This window comes from Typha latifolia, chromosome 2 (assembly GCF_019914945.1).
Source record: "Typha latifolia isolate L0001 chromosome 2, TyphaL0001v2, whole genome shotgun sequence".
Classification (NCBI taxonomy): domain Eukaryota; kingdom Viridiplantae; phylum Streptophyta; class Magnoliopsida; order Poales; family Typhaceae; genus Typha; species Typha latifolia.
Genome location: NC_133087.1, coordinates 10,963,483 through 10,985,833, shown reverse-complemented (window position 1 = coordinate 10,985,833; position 22,351 = coordinate 10,963,483). Strand labels below are relative to the sequence as shown.

At 40.6% G+C, this 22,351-nt stretch overlaps 1 protein-coding gene across 6 annotated transcripts; it reads right to left on the bottom strand.

Moving 5' to 3' along the window:
• Positions 1-9,768: 9,768 nt before the first annotated feature.
• On the bottom strand, positions 9,769-21,744 carry LOC140781610 (uncharacterized). 6 transcript variants are annotated; one of them, XM_073127664.1, is made up of 5 exons: positions 18,823-21,744; positions 17,638-17,720; positions 10,285-10,782; positions 10,128-10,166; positions 9,769-9,875 (listed from the first exon to the last, which is right to left on the bottom strand). In XM_073127664.1, exon 1 carries the CDS (start codon positions 20,762-20,764, stop codon positions 18,953-18,955), a length of 1,812 nt encoding a protein of 603 aa, XP_072983765.1. In that variant the 5' UTR covers positions 20,765-21,744; the 3' UTR covers positions 9,769-9,875; positions 10,128-10,166; positions 10,285-10,782; positions 17,638-17,720; positions 18,823-18,952. The 6 variants fall into 6 exon arrangements, with proteins under 6 accessions (XP_072983765.1, XP_072983764.1, XP_072983762.1 ...); XM_073127663.1 differs by having other exon boundaries at positions 9,769-10,166; positions 10,285-10,376; positions 10,674-10,782; XM_073127661.1 differs by having other exon boundaries at positions 9,769-10,166.
• Positions 21,745-22,351: the final 607 nt, after the last annotated feature.

Below are 22,351 nucleotides of genomic sequence, written 5' to 3'. Positions count from 1 at the left end.
ACTCTTTAATTTGATTGAACATATAAAATCAAATTTAATTGTTTCCATTTCTTGTAGGTATGCAATACATTTTGAAGTAAAAAAAATAATATGGATAGGTGATAGGAGAAAGAGGAGATAGTAAGAAAACATTTGATTTGAGCGGAAAGGTGGGTTAAATTAATTTTTAAAATGAGATGATTTTTTCCTACGATTAGGGAAAAAAAGAGAGAATTTTTTGAATGATAATTATTAAAACAACTTTAGTCAAATCAAGGATAAAATTATATTTAAGCTTAAGTGTAGAATAAGATTCAAACTAACATGGATAATATAGAGTAGGAATAATTTTATAATCAATTACAAATCTAAAGTGGTGTTCCCTAATTTAAAAAATGAAAATCCTTTAAAAAGGAGGGATCAAATAGGGATATAAGTTTTGTACTAATTGGTCATATACATGTGGTTATATTTCTTGGATTGGAATATCCGATATCTTTTTTAAAATCTGTGTACCATGTATCTTGCATAGTGAAATTATTATAGTCTCATAATTTTTTTTCTTTTTTGAGAGGGTTTTCTACATATATTTTTGTGTTTGAGTTTAGTATGATTATTTTACTCTTTTTTGGTGTTGGGCGAGATTCAGATTACATATAGAGTTTCAAAACACTCAACAAAAATTTTTGAACTATGCATAATAAGTGGTATTTGAGCAACATTGTGGTGAATCGCAACAATTTTATATGATTTAGTGATATACATATATCCACGAGTAGTGCAAAACTTTCAATCCATTAGGAAGATAATGTGCTTGTAAGTTCTCCAAAAATCAACTCTCTCTTCTATCCAGTAAAAGCATACTTTCTCATAATAGACCCACAAGCTTAAACTATAATATGAGGAAAAAGAGCATCTATACCTTCCAAATGAACTTCAAATTGATTTTGGAATGTCCTCTAGAAATATTCTATTCGAGTGATGATTTAACAAATCTTGTTGTTATTTTAAAGTGCATATGTTATGGTCGCATTTGGTGAAGATGATTTTCTATATAATTTAATAATCTGGACAGAATTCAGTATGAATGATCTGAGTTTTGGATATTTTGTTCCTTTGTGAGTTAGGAATCCAAAGCATTTGGTATCTCATCGATAGGATGAGTAGATCAAAAGTTACGTATGAAACAATGACAGAAGGTCGGGAGGTAACAGAATGGATGTGGAATATGTGGTTATGGTTAAGGGAGATAATTATGGTATGGTGGATGGATTAGTGCTTAGAACTAGATGAGAGGGGAGAAGGGAGCTTCTAGGTATAGCTAGTCACTAGAAGGAGGAGGGAGAAGCAATGGAGGATTAATCTTGGCCGTAGATGAGAACTCAAGTTAGATACCGAGAGGGAGGAAGGAGGAGGAAGAAGATGGCTGAAGTCTAGATTAAAAACTAATTCTAATGATCAATAATCCAAAGAGGCTGCTTTTCACATAATTGGAGGCTAGCCAAACATCCAAAAACCCTAAATAGATTCTATTACAAAACTTACTCGTTATGCATTCGAACGCACCCCCAATCGGGTTCAAACGGCCACAATGCGTTATTTGTATGTGTGAACGCTAGATCAATCATTCGAATGGCCAAAATACGTTCTCTATATGTGCAAATGCGAATCAAGCATTCGAACGCCATCCGTTTGCATTTGAATGCATTGCTAGAAACTATTTTATTTTTCTAAAAAATAAATAAAAAATTGATACAAATTAAAGTGGTGTAATCTCTTTTTGCACATGAGGGTACCTATAAGGTCTCACGTTCACTGGCCCTACTCCTAATACGATTCAATGCGGTGATCTACACCTTGTATCGGTGGCAATCCCTTCAGTTCTTCGAAAAGAGCTGCAAACTCTTGTAACAAACTCTGCAAATCAGCTGGAGCTCTTGATATCTACATCCAGATGGTTTAGTAGGGGCCAGCTGAGTCATGAAAGCATCATCATTGCAGCTAGGCAACCCCAAAAGAGGTTACAAGGTAGCGCCCTGCTGTGGATGTGCTCCATTTAATCGGACTCATCTACCATTGTGCTTGAAGGTGAGTCACATCTCGCTGAAATCAAAGATCACGGGCTTGAGGCTCTACAACCACTATGTCCGTAATACGACATCCACACCATGGAATATAATCGGATATCAGTCCATGACAAAGGTATGGCCCTGAACTCGAACCTAAATTGCACTGCATATGTCATCGACTATGAACATCGTACCATCACCAATGGTGACATTTAACCCCATCGTTGGCTCGGAAGTGAGTCCAATCTTCCTAACTAGCCGTTCGTCGAGGAAGTTGTGCGTGCTCCCCGTGTCAATGAGGATACGTACGATATACTTCCGGAGTAAGCGTGGAGAGAAATGCCCGCTCTAATCTCCTCCGCCTCAATCTCCTCCACCTCAATCTGTCACTGCTCATCTATCATGTCCTCTGCAACACCCTCATCATCAATGGGATCGTCCTCCTCGGCCTCCCCATCTACAAGCATCACTAAATCAGTTTGTCATGCACAGCGATGACCCAGCGTGAACTTCTCATTGCATCTAAAATACAATCCCTTGGCTCTTCGCTTCTCCACTTAGGCAAGTGTGAGAGTTCATACAGACCCTAGGAGATGTCTTCAGATTTGAAGAATTGTGAAAAGAAGGTCGTGGTCCAGCTGTACCTAGAGGGTCCTTGGTTAGTAACCCGAGCCGCTAGGGCCGTCTAATTCCATCTACTGCTTGTTGACCCATGGTTGCTTCATATGCCCCCCTTAGTGCTCGATGTTTATCTTCCATAAGCAAGGCATCCTCCACTTCTTGCCCTAGGTTCAACGGTTGCAAGGCACGTACATCAGCCCGAATTTGTTCCCTCAATATAGTAATAAAGGTGGCTTTGAGTTGCCGATCCATCCAAGGTGGTACACAATAACTAGACTCCCGTTCGAACTCTTCTTGCTAAGTCCTCACTGTTGTCTTCTAGACCATCTTCATCAACAAAGCATCAAAATCCTTGTACCTCGACAATCCAAACCATTTGTAGATCAAACGGTAAAACTCTTCGCAAGTTGCTATTCCTCTATGCATCGTCGCCGAGCAATACCACTACAATGATGTGTCCTCTAACTGAAAAGATGCAAGGAGAACCTTTTGATCTTCTTTAGTGCCATGGAAGTCAAAAATTTGCTGGACATGGTAAAGCCAATCCAGCGGGTCACCATCTTCGAATTTGGGGAATTTCAATTGCACCATTTGCTCGCGAATACTGATATCATGGTTTGAATTGAAGTGAGCTCCAGCCCTAACCGGGGGAGAATGCTCCTCGGACCATACTATCGCTCTATGGCATCCTCTCACTATAGCCATGATGTTATTTTCTTCTTCTTCTCTCTCAATCTAGGGATCATCATCTTCTTCGTCAGCAAACCATGCTCGCCCACGAGACTCATCTTTCCTCAGTTCGGGCATGGCTTCCCTCTGTGGTCCTTGGTCGACTAGTGGAACCATCATGGGGATTTCGAGGGTGGAAGGCTTGAGTATTTCTGGTCCTTGATTTGACCCTTCTCGGATTACCCGCAACAAGCCAGCATTTTGTTGCGCCATCATTTGACTTTTGTATTTACGCCCTTCATAGATTCGAACTTCAACTAGGACGAAAACATGGAATAACGTGGGTGATAGTGGTGGTGACAGGTGGAGTGGATGTTAGGGTTACGGATGGGTATGGAGATGAAGGTGGATTGTGGATGTGATTAAAGGATATAGACGAAGGGAATGAAGTGGTCAAGATCCCAAATAAGAGGGGTGGCTCAACAGTCGAGGGAGATTAGAAGTTAGGAGAAACATTACCAACGGTAGAGGTGGAAGGATGGTGAAGAGGGAGGAGGGAGATTAGGGTAGATAGATGATAAAAAGGCAAGAATTCACTGATCCAATAGCATAATTAAGTTGGCTGCCATCTACATATTTATAAAGACTAGCTAGCAAGTCCTAAAATAATATGAAACCCTAATTCTAGAGTATTCCTATTGATCGCATTCAAATGCACGAAAAGACATTCTCTATATGTGCGAATGCGATGCAGGCATTCGAACGTGGACATTTGAACTCGCTCGACTGCGTTCGAACACACAATGTGCGTTCTCTATATTTGCGAACCTAATGCAAGATAGAATGCACTCTCTCAACAATGAAACATGAAAAACAGAATGCACTCTCGACCTCTCCGGCAGCTCCAAACGATATGCAACCGGACCAATATGCTCCAACACCCGAAATGGACTAAAGTAGCGATGTGCTAACTTTTGGTTACGCATCGAACGTAAGGTCACCTATCGATACGGCTGCACCCTCACAAACACCCAACTATCGATGTCGAACTCCTGTTCCCTATGGCTACGATCATAAACTTGCTTTATGCGGTTTTGAGCAAATTTAAGATGAGCACGCAAACTCCTCAATGTGGCGTCTCTATCCATCAAAACTAAGTCCACCTCCTTATGATCTGCAGATGCCCACTAGATCATAAGCACATAATGTCAGAGTCGTGCGTCCATACACTACCTCAAATAGTCATGCCAATGCTGCTATGGTAGGCGGTGTTATAAGACCACTCCGCCCAGGGTAAGAACTCCAACTATCGTCTCGACATCTCTCCAACAAAGCACCTCAAATATTGCACAATGCCTCGATTAACCACCTCGGTTTGGCTGTCCATCTATCTAAAAGAATCCTTCTTCAATAAAGAAGTGAGAGGAGCAGCAATCTTGCCATATCCGGTGATGAATCGACGATAATATCCGGTCAGCCCCTAAACATCCTCTTAATCGGTGGGAGTAGTAGGAATAGGACAAGCGATCATACATGCAACCTTTTGAGGATTTACCGCTACACCATCTGCATAAATGATGTGGCCTAAATACTCCAATTGTAGTACTCCCCATAGGCACTTGGACTTCTTGATCTTCAATTGGTTTTGCTTCAATAATTCCAGCACATCCTCCAAATGCCGCCAATGCTCCAATTCAGTCCTACTATACACCAAAATATCGTCAAAAAATATCAAGACATACCTTCACAAGAGAGGCCTAAATATATCATTCATGAGGCCTTAAAAGGTAGGTGGAGCATTGGTGAGACTAAAAGGCATCACCCAGAACTCGTAATGCCCGTTCGGAGTCTGAAATGCAGTTTTGTGCACATCCGACAAGTGAACTCTAATTTGATGATACTCGGCCCTCAAGTCAAGCTTACTAAATATAGTCGCCCTTGCAAGCTCGTCCATCAATTTCTCAATAACCAGAATTGGATACTGGTCCTTGACGATAATAGCGTTTAGTGCCTGATAGTCGACAGAAAAATACCATGGCTCGTTCTTTTTTCACACCAATAGCACGGGGGATAAGTATGAGCTATGACTTAGTTGAATGAGTCCTTGCTCCAATATCTCGGCTACCATCTTTGAGATTTCCTTATGCACATGTGGATACCGATATGGCCTCACATTCGCCGGTGCAGCCCCGGATATAATCTCTATGCGATGGTTTGCTGCTTTCCTCAATGGCAACTCCTGTGGCTCCTCCAACAGTCCAGAAAAGTTATCTAATAAATTAGACAATTTAATGGTAGTACTTGAACTCGTTTGAGGCTCATCTCCTGCTAGTCCTAATTGAAGAAGATAGGCCAAATCATACGCACAAGGCAGCCCCATCATAGGCTGCATCGTAGGAATCAACGAAGACCGAACACCATCCAACCACACATCTTTGTTTCCTTGTTTAAATTTCATCCACATGCTCCGAAAATCAAATATGATGGGTCCCAAGGATAATGTCTGCTCCTCGCAGCGATAACAGATACAAGTTCACAATGATGTCGTGTCCTTGCACCCGTATACCGACCCAGTGACATAAGCTCTCCGCCTTAAGCTTCGTGTCGTCTCTAATAGCAACGTTAAATCTCGTGGTCGGTTCAGCATTCAAACCCAATCTCCTCACTAACCTCTCGTCTAGAAAGTTGTGTGTATCCCCGAATCAATGAGGATGTGCACACAATGCTTTTTCTAACGAGTCTGTCTACTTGTAACGTCCTCAGCACGTAAGTACTTGAATATGCATGCATCGATATATCAACTTGGATATCTTCCTCCACGCCCTCCACAACAACCTCCTCAGGACACTCTCCATCATCAACAACCTCATCATCCTCCTCAAGTCCATCTATAAGCATCGCACTCATGATCGATTTAGAACACCGATGACCGGGGGTGAAACGCTCATCACATCGAAAGCAAAGGCCCTTCGCTGCTCGTTCCTCCACCTGAGCAGGTGTGAGAGTTCGAACGGGGAGTCTTGTGCCTCCTCTAACATCGGAAGAAGGTCTCAAAGGTGGTCGTGGTCTAATAATCATAGCAGCTTTTTTTGAAACCGTAGAATTTCCAGCCGGCGTTCTAGGTGCAAACTGCCCATTTTGGTTGCCCCAATTGGTTTCACTGTCATCTTTAGAGCCTTATATTTTTGCTCCATCCTCACAGCCTTTTCAAAGGCCTCCTCAAGAGTAGTAGGACAAAGAGCATGAACATCTGTCTGAATCTCATCCCACAGCCCTGAAATAAATGTGCTCATTAATATCGATTCGGGCCAAAGTGGCTCACAACAACTACTAACTCTCTCAAACTCAGCTTAGTATTCTAATACGATTGTCCTTTGAACCATCTTGCTTAATGTGGCAGCAAAATCTTCATATGTCATTGTCCCAAATCTGCGTGTAATCCTCCTACAAAAAGTAGCCAATCCAATAAATCCACCACCACGAATAACCGATCTATACCAATGCAATGCCATTCCTTGGAGGTGAAAGCTTGCCATCTGGACTTTTGCATCTTTCGCTGTACCTTGACAACAAAATATTGTTCAACTTGAAACACCCAATCAGTTGGATCACCGCCTTGGAATTTTGGAAAGTCCAAGCGTGTGGTTCTCCTCCAAATAGCATTGTCGGGTTCGCAAAAGATCCTTGGTTTAGGTCTAAACCTTTGTGCAGGTTGATCAACTTCTCTAAATCCTCGAGCACATCCATCACCATCTCTATAGGGATCAACCTCATCCTCATAGTGCCAATCCTCCTCATTGACGAAGCGCACCAGTGCCGCACACCTCTCGGGTTCCACCACTGCCAGTCTTGGGTTTTGCAACGGAGGTAGGGAATGATGTGTGGGCATAGATAAAAGGGGATCATTGACACTCGCATGACACACCTAGACCTGTGGGGTATCAGTTCGATGAGGTCCTACCGCTGGTCCTTCTTGAAACTCTAATCGTCGTCGAGAAGATAACGAATCAAATCGGTTCATGACATATTCCTTGAAATCATTGTGATCTTTTTGAATTGAGTCAACTTTATGCATCAATGTATAGAACATGCCCCTAAGTTTATTCATATTCACACTCATCGACGTTGGTTGACTTGATCCTACTGTGGTCGCTCCAAAGGAATCGACCTCACTATTAGGGTCATCGTGGATTGAGTCCTCCCTTATCGGTGTGCTCTCCATAGGTCTCTTTGTTGATGTCATCTTTCTTGTTTCAACCATTAATGGAGGTCTGAGGTTCGCCTGCTCTGATACCAATTTGATAGGCTCTGATACTAATTGATAGGCTATGATACCAATTGATAGGCTCTGATACAAATTTTAAGCTCCCATACCACTTGATAGGTACTCAAACTAAAGATAGGCTACGCAATTATTCCTTCAGGATTTGAATGTATTATAGGAATAGTCCATGCAACCGTGAGAAAATATTCGTCAGATATTCTCTTGTAGTCAGACAATTACGAAACTAATTGGGTTAGATTTGAAACTTCCTGATCTACAACTTTCGTATTTATGCCATTCGCAAATTTGAACTGCAACTAGGACGAAAACATGGAATAACGTGGGTGATGGTGGTGGTGATGGGTGGAGTGGATGTTAGGGTTATGAATGGGTATGGAGATGAAGGTGGATGGTGGATGTGATTAAGGGATATTGACGAAGGGAATGAAATGGTCGAGATCCCAAAGAAGAGGGGTGACTCGATAGTCAAGGGAGATTAGAAGTTAGGAGATCCCTTGCCAACGATAAAGGTGGAAGGATGGTGAAGAGGGAGGAGGGAGATTATGGTAGATAGATGATAAAGAGGCAAGAAATCAATAATCCAATAGCATAATGAAGTTGATTGCCATCCACATATTTCTAGAGGCTAGCCAACAAGCCCTAAAATAATATGAAATCCTAATTATAGAGGATTCCCGTCGATCGCGTTCGAACGCGCCTGATCGCGTTCGAACACACCAAAAGACGTTCTCTGTATGTGCGAACGCGATCTAAGCGTTTGAACTCACCCGGCCGCATTTGAACGCACAATATGCGTTCTCGTATTTGAACACCGGAATAACGTGGGTGATGGTGGTGGTGACGGGTGGAGTGGATGTCAGGGTTATGGATGGATATTGAGGTAAAGGTGGATGGTGAATGTGATTAAGGAAAGTAGACGAAGGGAACAAAGTGATCAAGATCCCAAAGAAGAAGGGTGGCTCGACAATCAAGGAAGATTAGAAGTTAGGAGAAACCTTACCAACTGTAGAGGTGGAATGATGGTGAAGCGGGAGGAGGGAGGAGGGAGAAGTTTAGAGAGAAGATAAGAGACAAGAAATTAATAATCCAATTCTATAATGAAGTTGGTTGTTATCTACATATTTATAGAGGCTAGCCAACATGTCCTAAAACAATATGAAACCCTAATTCTAGAGGATTCCCGTCGATCGCGTTAGAACGTGTCCGATCGCGTTCGAACGCACCAAAAGACATTCTCTGTATGTGCGAACGCGATGTAGGCATTCGAACTCTTTGTATGTGCGAACACGAATCAAGGGTTTAAACACCATCCATTTGCATAAAACACACATGTTAGAAACTATTTTATTTTCCTAAAATAGAAATAAAAATTATACAAATTGAAGTGGTTTAATCATGTTCACTATGCAACTAAATCAAGAACCACAACAGCATATTCACTATGCAACTAAATCAAGAACCACAACAGCATAGTAATAAATGAATATTAGCAAGCTAGCTTGTTGCATGTTGCTCTCTCGATGCTAAGCATTTCAAACAGCTCCCCAGTCAAAAGCCAGTCTTGGATATACGAGAATTCTAACACTATATTACCTAAACCTGCTTAACGGAAGCTACCATGGGTTTGATTCCACATGAATATTACGGTTAATATTTGGTGATTTTTTTTACCGAAGCACTATATATGCATAATTTAAATTTATTCTCCAACCTATATATCAAGAAGAACTAGCCCTATTATCTAGCCTATAACATGCGGACTCATGATCAATAAAAAGAAAGAAAGAAAAGCTCTACTTGATGGAAAGCACAGCAACCAAAGTTCGTGTAGCAGCTAGAGTCCATCGGAATAGGTCAAATTTAAGGTGGTTGCCACAGAGGCGATCCCAACGAGTTGAATTATTTCCTTCTTGAAGATAATAGACAGTCTGCATTGTTTCCAATCCCATACAGCTTGCTAGAGTGTATAATAGAAAGATTGTTTTATTGGGACCCCTACACTTGGATATATATAAGCTAGCCAACATAAAGAGTAGACCCAAAATAATTAAAAGCTAGTATTGAAAAAACCTAGACAACGACAAAAGAAATGAACCACTGCAAACGAGGACAAGAGCCAATGTTCCTCGACGCCTCCGGCATTCCTGTACAAAAATGGGATTATCTTTTGGTTCATTCATGCACATCCCAAGAATAATGATTCGCTTCAAGGTGCATTACAACATCGCTTTCCAAATGATAATATTTGCTCCCTGCCAGTCCAAATAAATTGGTATCATGCAATCTGTTATTGCAAACTCATCTCCCAGATACAATGGGTGTCAGTTTATCACTACTGTTTGGCTGCATTATGGAGAAATGAGATCAAAGTTGGACACTGTTAAGAACTATCTATCTAATCTGGCTTTTGAGGAAAACATGAAAAAGGTGACCAGAATATAGCTGAAATCATCTCTTTTCAAATGTTGAGTAAATTTAACCACTGATCCCAATGTCGTCCAGACCTGTTAGTGCGAATGTAGATATGGATGCTCCTCTATAATCTGTGACAATTGAAATAAAGAAAGACATTTGAAGCATCAGACTTCATGGAGATCTTTCCCCAGGAAAAGAAAAAGAAGCAAATTTCACAGATCATTTTGGCCCTTGAAAGGAATGAACCTGTTTTGACGAAGGCAATAATTTCCAAAACCTCGTAGCAAAAAACTGGGCTATGCTTCAGTTCTCCAGATCTATCCCACATTCAGGAACAACTGCAATCGAGAATAGTACATGTCACAATCAATCATTGATCTAAAAGGAAGCATGACAACACTTTGCTACTTTCCATTGCAAGCCAGGTATGCGTACAAACTCCTTTAATATGTTTGAGAAGGACAACTTTAGTCCTTTTAAGACTACAGTGAATTGCTTCCTGCTGTAGAAAAAAAATTCTTCTGCTACATAATGGTCACTTGAAACTTTTCTTTTGTTTATATTTTTTCCCATTACATAATAACCACTTTCCAGGGTAATAAAACAGCAACAATGTGCAAAGAATGTGAAAGGACCACTTGGCATAGCAAGGAACATCTTCCTCTTTGATGGTTTGTGCACAATGAAGGAGCTGTTTGCATCAGTTGAGCTGGCTTTAGATGCGGAATGCCCCATATGTGATACCTAGTTGCAAATAATGAGATCATATATAGCACTTTTCCAACTTTCAACTGAAAATATGGTGCAAAACTGGAAAACTATAAACAATTGGATAATCATATTTAGTTACAAAGCAGTCGTCCAAGTAAACATAGAAAAGAAACCGTCAGTACTTTGAGTGGCATTACTATTTGAATTTTTGATATATCAAAAGGAAAGTTAATAACATGTACAAGATGAAAAAGGTGGTGAAATGCATAGGGAGAATTAGGAGAATTAAGGATTTGTGGCAAGAATTCATCTTAGTTCTTACCTTGCAAATATTGAAGAGAACTCAATTATTCATGACCTGGATACTCCCATACTCTCGCCATAGCTGTATCGGATACAATACTCGTTGGATGCTTCCAGTTAAAAATCGAATACTTTCTTAAAGAACCTGATGTTTTTAAAAATAAAATTACTGTTGTTGATACTTCTTTGATACTTTCAAAATTCTTACTGATACGAGTCAAATTGAATAAGACTATTACCTTTTATTTCTTATACCAATTTAGAATGTTTTTTTTTTTTGTGAAAAGATTGAGTTCTCTTATTTATTTTATGAACTATATTAGAAATCATGTTGCAATGGGGTCAATTTCTTATGATTAATAGGTTGAATTAGTATCTTACATCTTAGCTGGTAGTATACTATGTAACATATTGGACCTTTGTTATAATAGTTCTTTTAATGGATAAATTGAAGGTCTCCTTATATAATATCATATGGAAAAATTATATATAATGTCTTACAAAAGTTCACTAGTGTGTGTGAGAGAGAGCCACATATCATAAGCATATTACATCCTTACATTGCAAGATTTGTCGTTTTGTATCCATATCCTATATTCATGCTTCATAGCTAGTAGGATACTTTCAGATAGATTGATACACCTTGTTAGAGTCTTTTCTTATTGCATTAGTTATTTATTTTCATTAAAATAAAATTTTTGTAGGTCGCATTCAAACGTGGAAGGGGTCGCGTTCGAACGCCCTTGCGAATGCCTACATCAGGTTCGCAAATACAGAGAACACGAAAGGCGCGTTCGAACGCGGTGGGGCACGTTTGAACGCCGCATTCACACACATAGAGAATGTCTTTCGTGCATTCGAACACGAACTGGCGTGTTTGAACACGATTGGCGGGATTCCACTAGGATTAGGGTTAGTTATTATTATTAGGGCTTGTTGGCTAGCCGCTATAAAGGTGTGGATGGCAGTCAAATTCATTATGCTATTTAGGAGTAAAAACGGGTCGGATTAACTCTGATCTGACCCGCTATCCGACCCAATTTGGATCGGATACGGATAGAAAATTTCTATCCGATTCGGATACGGATTCAAATAAAGTTTTTGAAAAAAATTTGGATACAAATTCGAATACGGGCCGGATATATTTTTGGATTCCAGATACGGATATCGGATATCTATTTACCCGCATATTATTTTATATGATTTACAGTTTTTAATTTGCTTATTTAAATAATAAATATTAATATTGTTACTAATAATACATTATATATTATTTATAGAAATTAATTTCTCTAATTTTACATATTTGACCTACAAAAAATTTATTTGTGGTGAAACTCTTAATATTTTTGTGTTAATTATATCTAAAAAAATTATTATAATTCTTTTAAATTCAATCAATATCCGTTTAAGATCCGATCCTCTATCCGAAAATTATCCGTATCTATTTAGGAAGGAGATGGTTTTAAATTTTGCTATCTGTCCAATATCCGTATTCGAATCCGTATCCAAACTAAAAATATGGATCAAGATATGGGTCGAGCACTATCCAATCTATATCCGATCCGTTTTCACCCCTAATGCTATTGGATTATTGATTTCTTGCATCTCTATCTTTTCTTTAATATAATCTCTCTCCTCCCTCTTCACCAACCTACCACCTCTATCGTTGGCAAGGTCTCTCCGAACTTCTAATCTCCCTCGACTGTCGAGTCCTCCCTCTTCTTTGGGATCTCGATCACTTCTTCCCCTTCGTCTTTATTCCTTAAACGACATCATCCATCCACCATCACCTCCATTAGCATCCATAACCCTAACTTCAACTCCACCCGTCACCACCACCATCATCCGCAATATATCGTAATTTCGTCCCAGTTGTAGTTCAAATCTGCGAAGGGCGTAAATACGAAATACGTATCAGAGAGTTACGGATTGATTCCACTTGATTTTGTAATTTTCTGACTACGAGAGAATATTTGGTGAATATTTTCCCTCAGTTACGCAGACTGCTTCCTGCAATAAATTCAGATCTTAAAGAAATCATTCCGTAGCTTATCATTAGTATCAAAGTCAGGCAAACCTCAGATCTCCATTAATGGTGGAAACAAGAAAGATGACATCAACAAGGAGACCAATGGAGAGCACACCGACAAAGGAAGACTCAATCCACGATAACCCTAACCGTGAGGCGGATTCCCTTGGAGCGACCACGGTAGGACCAAGTTAACCAACGTCCAAAGGTGTGAACATGGGCTTGGCGGATAAACTTAGGGGCATGTTCCAAATATTGCTGCATAGAGTTAACGTAATGCAGAATGATCATAATGCTTTAAAGGAATATGTCATGAACCGATCAACTTCGTCATCTCTTCGACGAAGACCAGTGCCTCAAGAAGGACCAGCGATGGGACCATATCGAACTGATACCCCACAGGTCCAGGTGCGACGTGGGAGTATCAATGATTCTCTTTTACCAATGCCTACACACCATCCCCCACCTCCGATACAAAACCCAAGACCAGCGGTAGTGGAACCTGAGAGGCGTGCAACACTGGTGCGCTTCGTCGATGAGGAGGATTGGCACTATGAGGATGAGGTTGATCCCTATAGAGATGGTGATGGATGTGCTCGAGGATTTAGAGAAGTTGATCAACCTGCACAAAGATTTAGACCTAAACCAAGGATCTTTTGCGAACCCGACAATGCTATTTGGAGGAGAACCACACGCTTGGACTTTCCAAAATTCCAAGGCGGTGATCCAACCGATTGGGTGTTTCAAGTTGAACAATATTTTGTTGTCAAGGTACAGCGGAAGATGCAAAAGTCCAGATGGCAAGCTTTCACCTCCAAGGAATGACATTGCATTGGTATCAATCGGTTATTCGTGGTGGAGGATTTACTGGTTGGACTAACTTTTGTAGAAGGATTACACGCAGATTTGAGACAGCGGCATATGAAGATTTTGCTGCCATATTAAGCAAGATGGTAAAAAAAACGACCATATTAGAGTACCAAACAGAATTTGAAAGAGTTAGTAGTCGTTGTGAGCCACTTTGGCCCAAACCGACATTGATGAGCACATTTATTTCAGGGTTGTGAGAGGAGATACCAGTGGATGTTCGTGCTTTATGTCCAACCACTCTCGAGGAGGCCTTTGAGAAGGCTGAGGATGGAGCAAAAGCATAAGGCTCTCAAGATGGCTGCGAAAACAAGTTGGGGCAACCGAGATGGGCGGTTTGCACCTAGAATGCCGGCTGAAAATTCTGAGGATTCAAAGACAGTGGCTGCTAGTACTAGACCACGACCACCTTTGAGACCTTCTACAGATATTAGAGGCACTAGACCCCCCGTTCGAATTCTCACACCTATCTAGGTGGAGAAACGAAGAGCAAAGGGTCTTTGCTTTCAATGCGATGAACGTTTCACTCCCAATCTCGGTCATCGTTGTTCTAAACCGATCGGGAGTGTGATGCTCATCGACGGTCTCGAGGAGGATGATGAGATTATAGGTGATGGAGTGTTCAGATGAGGTCCATGAGGAGAAAATTGAGAAAGGCGCGGAGGAAGATATCTAAGTTGAAATATCGATGTATGCATATTCGGGTACTTCCATGCCGAGGACATTGCAGGTAGATGGACTCCTTATAAAGCATTATGTGCATGTCCTCATCGATTCGGAGTATACACACAACTTTCTAGACGAGAGGTTAATGAGGAGATTGGGTTTAGATGCGAAACCGACCACGAGGTTTGGCGTTGCTATTGGAGATGGCATGAAGCTTAAAGCAGAGAGCGTCGCCGGGTCAGTATACGGGTGCAAGGACACAACATCATTGTGGACTTATATCCATTGGCGTTGATATTGTCCTTGGCACTCAGTGGTGGGGCTGCCTTGTGCGGCTTGATGGCGTTTGTTCTAGAATGTGGTGTTCGTTACAAAGTTTGGGACCCGTCACATTTGATTTCTAGAATGTGGATGAAATTTAAACAAGGAAGCAAAGATGTGCGGCTTGATGGCGTTCGTTCTCCGCCCATTCCTGCGATGCAGCCGATGGTGGGGCTGCCTTGTGCAAGTGATTTGGTCTATCTTCTTCAGTTAGGACCAGTAAGAGATGAGCCTCAAATGAGTTCAAATACTACCGTCGAGTTGTCTAATTTATTAGATAAATTTTCTGGAATGTTTGAGGAACCAAAAGAGTTGCCACAAAGGCGAACGACAGACTATCACATAGAAATTGTACCCAAGGCTGCACCGACAAATGTGAGACCATATAGTTATCCACATGTGCAAAAAGAAGTTATTTCCAAGATGGTAGCCGAAATGTTGAAACAAGGCCTTGGACAGTCACCCCACAGGTGGTAGGATCTGAGATACACATTGGAAGGTGCTAATTCATGTCTAGGAGAGTTTCTTGAATCGCCATCATTGTTTGCACCATGAATGCCAAGGTTTCCGATAAATCAACATGGCCCTCTGTAAAATCTCGCAAACGCAATGGAGACGATGATTTAGATGGTACTTCTCGTTCCGTTTCCATGGCTTGATCCACTGTTTGAGATGATTGCTCCATCTAGTGGTAGTCATCATAGTCCTAAGAACATTGGCTCTGATACCAAATTGATACGAACCGACTTGAGGTCAATCCGAATTGCAAATAGTTCTGCAGAGTTGAGGGAGAATATTCGCCGAATATTCTCTAAATGACAAAAAATTACGAAACCAATTGGAATAGTTTCGTAATTTCCAAATTTAGATTTTTGATATTCAAACTCTTTTCAAATTGGGATGATATCGAGGTCTAATCTGAATGACAAACCAAAAGTGGTGTAGATGGCGCGTGGATCGACTTGTAGATGATAATGGAGATGACGTTGATGGTGGATGATGATGGTTGTGGTTAGGTAGATTGATAGTTCAGAGGAAATGAAGGAGGAAAAGTAAGCCTACTCCATGGCACTAGGGAGATCGACAAACGAGATTAGAAGCTAGACGATACCGTTCCGACAGAAAAGGTAGCGTTGATAAAGAGGGAGTTGAGAGATTAAGATCGGCGGCCAAGTTGAGATGAGAGATACTAGGGATGCATGGAGAAAAACTAATTAATCTTTTATTCATGCATACCTAAGATACAAGCCATAAGATCATATTTATAAAGATTAAATGAAAAGAGTCTTAAATAAATTTGAATAAACCAGTCTTCATTATCTTTCTCGGATTACCCCTTTATTTTACTAAAAAAATTCAAAATTTCTTCTTCAAATCTCTATAATTTTTTTTTTATTTTAAACTTTAAAAATTATTTTGGGATCTACAAATACTAGATCTAGCTCAATTTTGCTAGATTAATAATTTATAATAGTCTTTCTACATACTCTATAAAAAATACTCTTTAAAATATAGGAATCAAATGAAAAATTAGATTTTCCCCAAATTTAAAAAACTCCAAATTTAATGTCAATATATATATATATATATGTGACCAGAATAAATTTTTGTAAGCATAATATGTTGGGTATTTGGTATATTGTGCCTGTAAAAGCATATCAGGTTATGGTGATCACAAATGGATGAGAGCTTACTTAAAATTCCTCATCTCTATTTAAGTTAACACAGCAGGTGAGTTAGCTTCCACTTGTACAGTAATACGATGTTATATGGACATTAAAATTAAAATAGAAATATCATTTGAGATACAAGCAAAAAACAGGTTGTGAACCATAATAGGCCTGAAAAGAAAAGTGCTAAATACAAATTCCTTAAAGATTATGCAATAAGCTCAATAAAACAACTGAACAATTGCATGTAAAATAATGCATAAAGGATTTTTACAAATTGTAAAATATTATAATTCAAAATCACTTGTGACCAGAACAAATTTTAAGAACAGATTGAAAAAAGGTGCCACCATGAATGAGATTCTCGCCATTGCAAGGCCTAAGGAAGGAAGATCTACATGGTTTTGCTCTCATCCTGAAGCGTATTTCCATGACATTTCTTCACCAAGTACATTGACAAAATCACCAGGGTTCCAGTTTGTCCTGTATTAATATGTATTCCCAAACCAGCCTTTCAATACCCAATGACAAATCACTATATAAAGGTAGCAGAATGTACTCAAACATTATGACACCAGCACTGACAATTAGCAACTGCAACGTGGTTCACCATTCTTGGCATTTCGAAATGACATACTCCTCTTATACTTTTACTCTCAATCTTCACCTAGTTTATGTAAACCTTATTGCCTCAAATCCTAGCAGATCACCCATTCATAGGACCATAGGAACATACCCAAGCCAGATCCTTGAGACAACCCTCAAGCATTCATCTTCACATAGTATCCTACTCTAACAGCCCGTACCAAAATAAATAAATAAATAATAATGATAAAATTATTTCTGGACATGTGCCCCACTACCCTCTCTCTGAATAGTACGTGATTTACAGCAATGGCCACTTTGGAGACAGATTCAATGAATAACTTCAAAGATCTTTTCTGAACATGATCAATAGTGCAAGTAAAGTGCAGAAACTAAAAGATATGAGAGAAAATAAATTAATATAAAAAATTATTGCAAGTTTACCTTTCAAGATAGGCAAAAAGTCACCATCTCCTCCAAATAAGCTTGATCATTTCTTCCCTCCCTCATTGTTCATGGTTGTAATTCTAACAGAAATAAATAAATAAATAAACCACATGTTTTCTGATAAACTGACGAAGTTCATGACAAAATCTAAGTTTTTAACTACAGACATGAGTTGCATTTTAGCATGCCTAAATTAATGACAAGAGCTGCAAGTTCTCCATTCTTTTAGAAGACATGTTAGCCATCAGAAATGTGGAAATAGAAATGAAAAGCTTAAAGTAAAACAGGGTTCATAAATCTCATATTATGGCCCATAAATTAGAAATTAGTATGGTACCATGTTATCCTTCGACAATTCAGGGCATATCCTTCATGCAGACAAGATTCTAACTTTCTAGTGATCTTTTCATCTTTCCATGCTCTTCTAGAAAGTCCACTAAGACACTAAAAAGAAATTTTTTTTTTCAATTGTTTTCTTTCATTACTAAAACCTGCATGATGTTTATTACAAACGAAGTTATAGAACATTACGGTTTCCTTTCCTCATTTGGACAGACATTGGTACATGATATTTACACTATGGGTCAATATGAATATAAAAAAGAAACTTAAGCAGAAACAAATAGAAAGACAAATAGTCAACTGCAGGAATTATAGTTCAAAGGAGAAAATGAAAGAACATCAAAATATCTCAAACTTACCAGTGGAAAATAGGCAAGAATGTCACCATCTCCCCATAAAACAAGCTTGATCCTTTCTTTTTTAAGTCCATATTATAAGACTGAGCATCTAACAAAACACTAAATTGCTGCTCTATGGTAAATTAACAAAGTTCTAGACGAAACCTATGTTCTTAAAAAATGGGGTGACTTTCACAATTTTGTACTTTATTGCCTAAAGAACTAGCACGCAAGCTGCAAACCTTTTTATTGAAGAGGAGACATATGTGTCATCAGGAAATTAGATGTGCTTGCACAAGCAGAAAGAAAATATGATGGTAATGAATTAATGATGGGTTCACAATCATCCTGACTCCAACTCATAAAAAAAGAAACACGTATGGCAACAAGCTTCTTCCCATATAAATTCAGTTATATGTGATTCCTACTGCATTTCTAAAATCTCATAACTTGTGGAAATACAATTGAAACCATATCCATCATTGAGGAGAATGAAGATTACCACAAAACTTAAAATCTTCTGATCTAGAAATGAACTCAAACAGTTCACTGAAAACCATCAGCGCTAGCTGTCCACAAATTGAAGCTTTCTTCATCAAAGAAAGAGACTTCCAAAGCATCCAAGCAACAGATCAATTTGCCCAGCTTTTCCCGCCGATGTCCCCATCAATAATAGCATGCCGCATCAGAACGATCTCCTTGACAAGATTCCTGTAAGTGAAGGGTCGGACAGCAGCCCTCAAGAAGAGCTCCGGAGGTATCTTGCTCTTCACTCTCCTCTTGTTAGTTTTGAACCCTGCACTTTCCCACTCCTCCTTACTCTGTTCTTGGTCTAGAACAACAGTCCTCAATTCATTCTTTCTCGCACTGTCCTCCCTCTGCTGCTCCTCCGTCATCTGCCTCTTGTAGTATTCATTTGATACCTCCACACTCTTCTTTACTAGCTTCTCCATGTCCTCCGAGCTCCTCATCGCTTTATCCCACTGCTCGTTCCAGTACTCCTCGCTCTCTTCCATGTTGCTGTCAACTTCCTCGCTTTCTTCTTCTCCTACATCAATCACTTCCTCTTCATCCCCATCATCCTCTTCCTCGCTACGTTCGCCATCCTCATCATCCTCAATCCAATCGATGATCCGTGAGTCACCCTGATCGTCGCCATCATCATCACTTCCGTCAGGTGCATCACACCCAAACTCCATCTCTTCCAGCTTGATCTTCCACTCCTTGGTGTACGGGTGGAGAAGCTCCATCGGGTGGTTCCCTAGCAAGAAATGCAAGCACCGCGACTTCCCTTCATCAGTCAACTTCTGGTAAGCCTTCACGACGTCATCCACATATGCCTTGGGGCTTATCTTGACAAGCCTACACAAACCGCCAAAGTAAGTACACACAACCACTCTCCCCTCCTCTTCCACCTCAAACAAGTAGTCATTCTCTGTCTCGGGATCAAGCAGCGGCCCGAGCACCTTAAAGAAGTCCTCTTGCGGCTCGAACCGGCACTGGTAAACCGGTCGCTTCACGTAGATGATGTCGGGGCGCATCCAGGCCGCACATTGGGTAATCATGGCGCGCGCTCTGTTTCCCAGCCGGCCCATGAGGCTCCACTTATCAATCCGCTCCTGCTTCCTGGCCTCAACCACAACCTCGGCCACAAGCGTCCATTGCTGCCAGGGGAGCTCGGAAGCACGCCATTTCGGATGGCGGGCGAACACCCAATAGTATCGGAGACCAATTGTGGCGTCGAGCTGGGCGAGGCGCTGGGAGAACTGATTGGCCATCTCGAACTGTTCGATCTCATCCCATTCATCGGGATGGCTGACCTCACCGATTAGGGAGACACGGTCGTCCGAGAACCGGCCGCGTATGGGGGGTCCGACCACAATGCCGCGCCACGAGTAGGGCCCATATTTGCCGTACTTGTACCAATCGAAAGGGTGGCGGAGGTTGGGGTCATCGGGGCCCGACATGAAGCGGATGGCGCGGTCGTAGCCGAGGCCGATCATTTGGAGCTCCTCGTCGGAGAAGAAGTCGGCTTGGTTGGAGTTGAGGAGCTTGTTGCGGCGGTAGAAGAGGTTCTCGGCCACACGGCGGCTACGGCGGCGGGCGTTGGCCTTGGCTTGGCGGCGGACGGCGCCGCCGCCCTCGATGCGGCCTGGAGGGGACTTGTTCTTCTTGCTCCGGCCGGCGGAGACGGCGGTGGAGGAGGGTTTCGGAGGAAGGAGGAGTGGGGAAAGGGTGGGAGAAGAAGGGAAGGGATGGCGGTGGGAAGAGGTGGCGCGAATGGAGTGGGGTGGGATTTGGGGGAGTTTTTTGGGCAGTGTAGAGAAGGGGAGGGAGGAAGAGGAGAAGAAAGGGTTGATACGCAGGCCGGTCCATGGGTTGGAAGGGAGAGGGGATTTGGTTGGGTTGGGGAGGAGGGGGTGGAACGTCGTCGACATGGACATTGGGGTTTTGCGAATTGAGGGATGAGGAATGTGGCGAGGTTTTAGATGGATTGATTTTTTATTTTATTTTATTTTATTTTTTCTGGGGATTTAAATGGATTGATGCTAGCTGGCGGGCAATTTGCAATTTAATTGTAAATCATTTGTATTTGTATATGTAACTTTGTGTCAAAAGTTTATATAGCAAAATCGAGCTAAAATTTTTGTAATAACAAAACTCTATAATGAACATGTGTGTTAGCACGCAAAATATGATAATAATGTGTGTTATATTATACTTGTTGTGTTGTATAATATCATGTCACTTGCACACGTGCACGATTATAAATGGGGTGACTATTGCATCCCGATAGTACTCGACACCTCTCCAGACAAGGGACGGGAGATATTATTATACTTATATATATATATTATGGCCCACACCTAAGGTCTTATTCTGTTGATCACAAAAAATTAGGTTATCGTTTCACCAGGCGATGGGACATTTACTATCGATTGATAAGAATCATATCATTTAGGATGTTTAAAATAGAGAGAGAAGGGTAGGATGATATAGACCTAGCGGTACCCGATCATGTAAGATAAGGCATCTGTGAGCGACAGCTTAGGATTTCCATATGGTGGTGCGATGATGTGGAACCGAGGGCTAAGATAGTAGTATTGATGTGCGATACTGATCTATGTGATGAGCTTACGACTGAAGTCCTTAGTCTCCGGTAGTGAATAATTGGTCATGCTATTCGACGGGTGATGGGTTGGCGATTCTACTGCTAGAATACCCTCCTTTAAGGGTATGTGTGTGATCGGGTGTGAGATTATGATGTGGTCTATGGGCGTAGCTCTACAAGAACCTAAGTTACAGACTTGGTAGTCTGAGAGAATGCATGTTATGTGGTGTAGCATTGACATGGCCCTTGGGTAGAGCTCGGAGTGAACTCGAGTTTGACGACTGGATAGTCCGGATGGCTGCATGGTAGGTTATCGATTGCTAATGCATGTACGTATTGGATGAGTATGACGAGTATGTGCACTGATATATTAAATTTAATCATAATGCGCATATTCATATTTACTTATTGTTGTATCTTTTATTATACTACTTTTAGACTATAACAGTGGATACTTGCTGAGCTTTATGCTCACCACCGTCTAGTGAAATTATTTTTAGATTAGTAGATGACCTTGGGCCTATAGAGGATCTAGCAAAGACTTACTTTTAGTCTTCTAATTCTTATATTAATGTAAATTAAGCTAGATGGCTTATAGCTGCTACATGGGCTTTGACTTATATTTGTATGGATATGTATTTTGGGCTTATTGTAATCTTGGTGTTATGGGCTTCTTTGTATTTTTTATCTATAGAAATATAGGCTTTTCGCTTATATATTATGTTGAAACATTGATTAACAAGTCACGTAGTAATCACGTAGGTTCTACCCCCATGAGGGGGACATGTTTAGTTGCAGGTGTTACATTTATTATGTGATTCGTCGTAATTAAACATTCACATTTTCTATTTCGCAATTTAATTACATAATTTTTTGTTATAAACTTTTATATTTTTGTGAATTTCATAGTTAAATTACT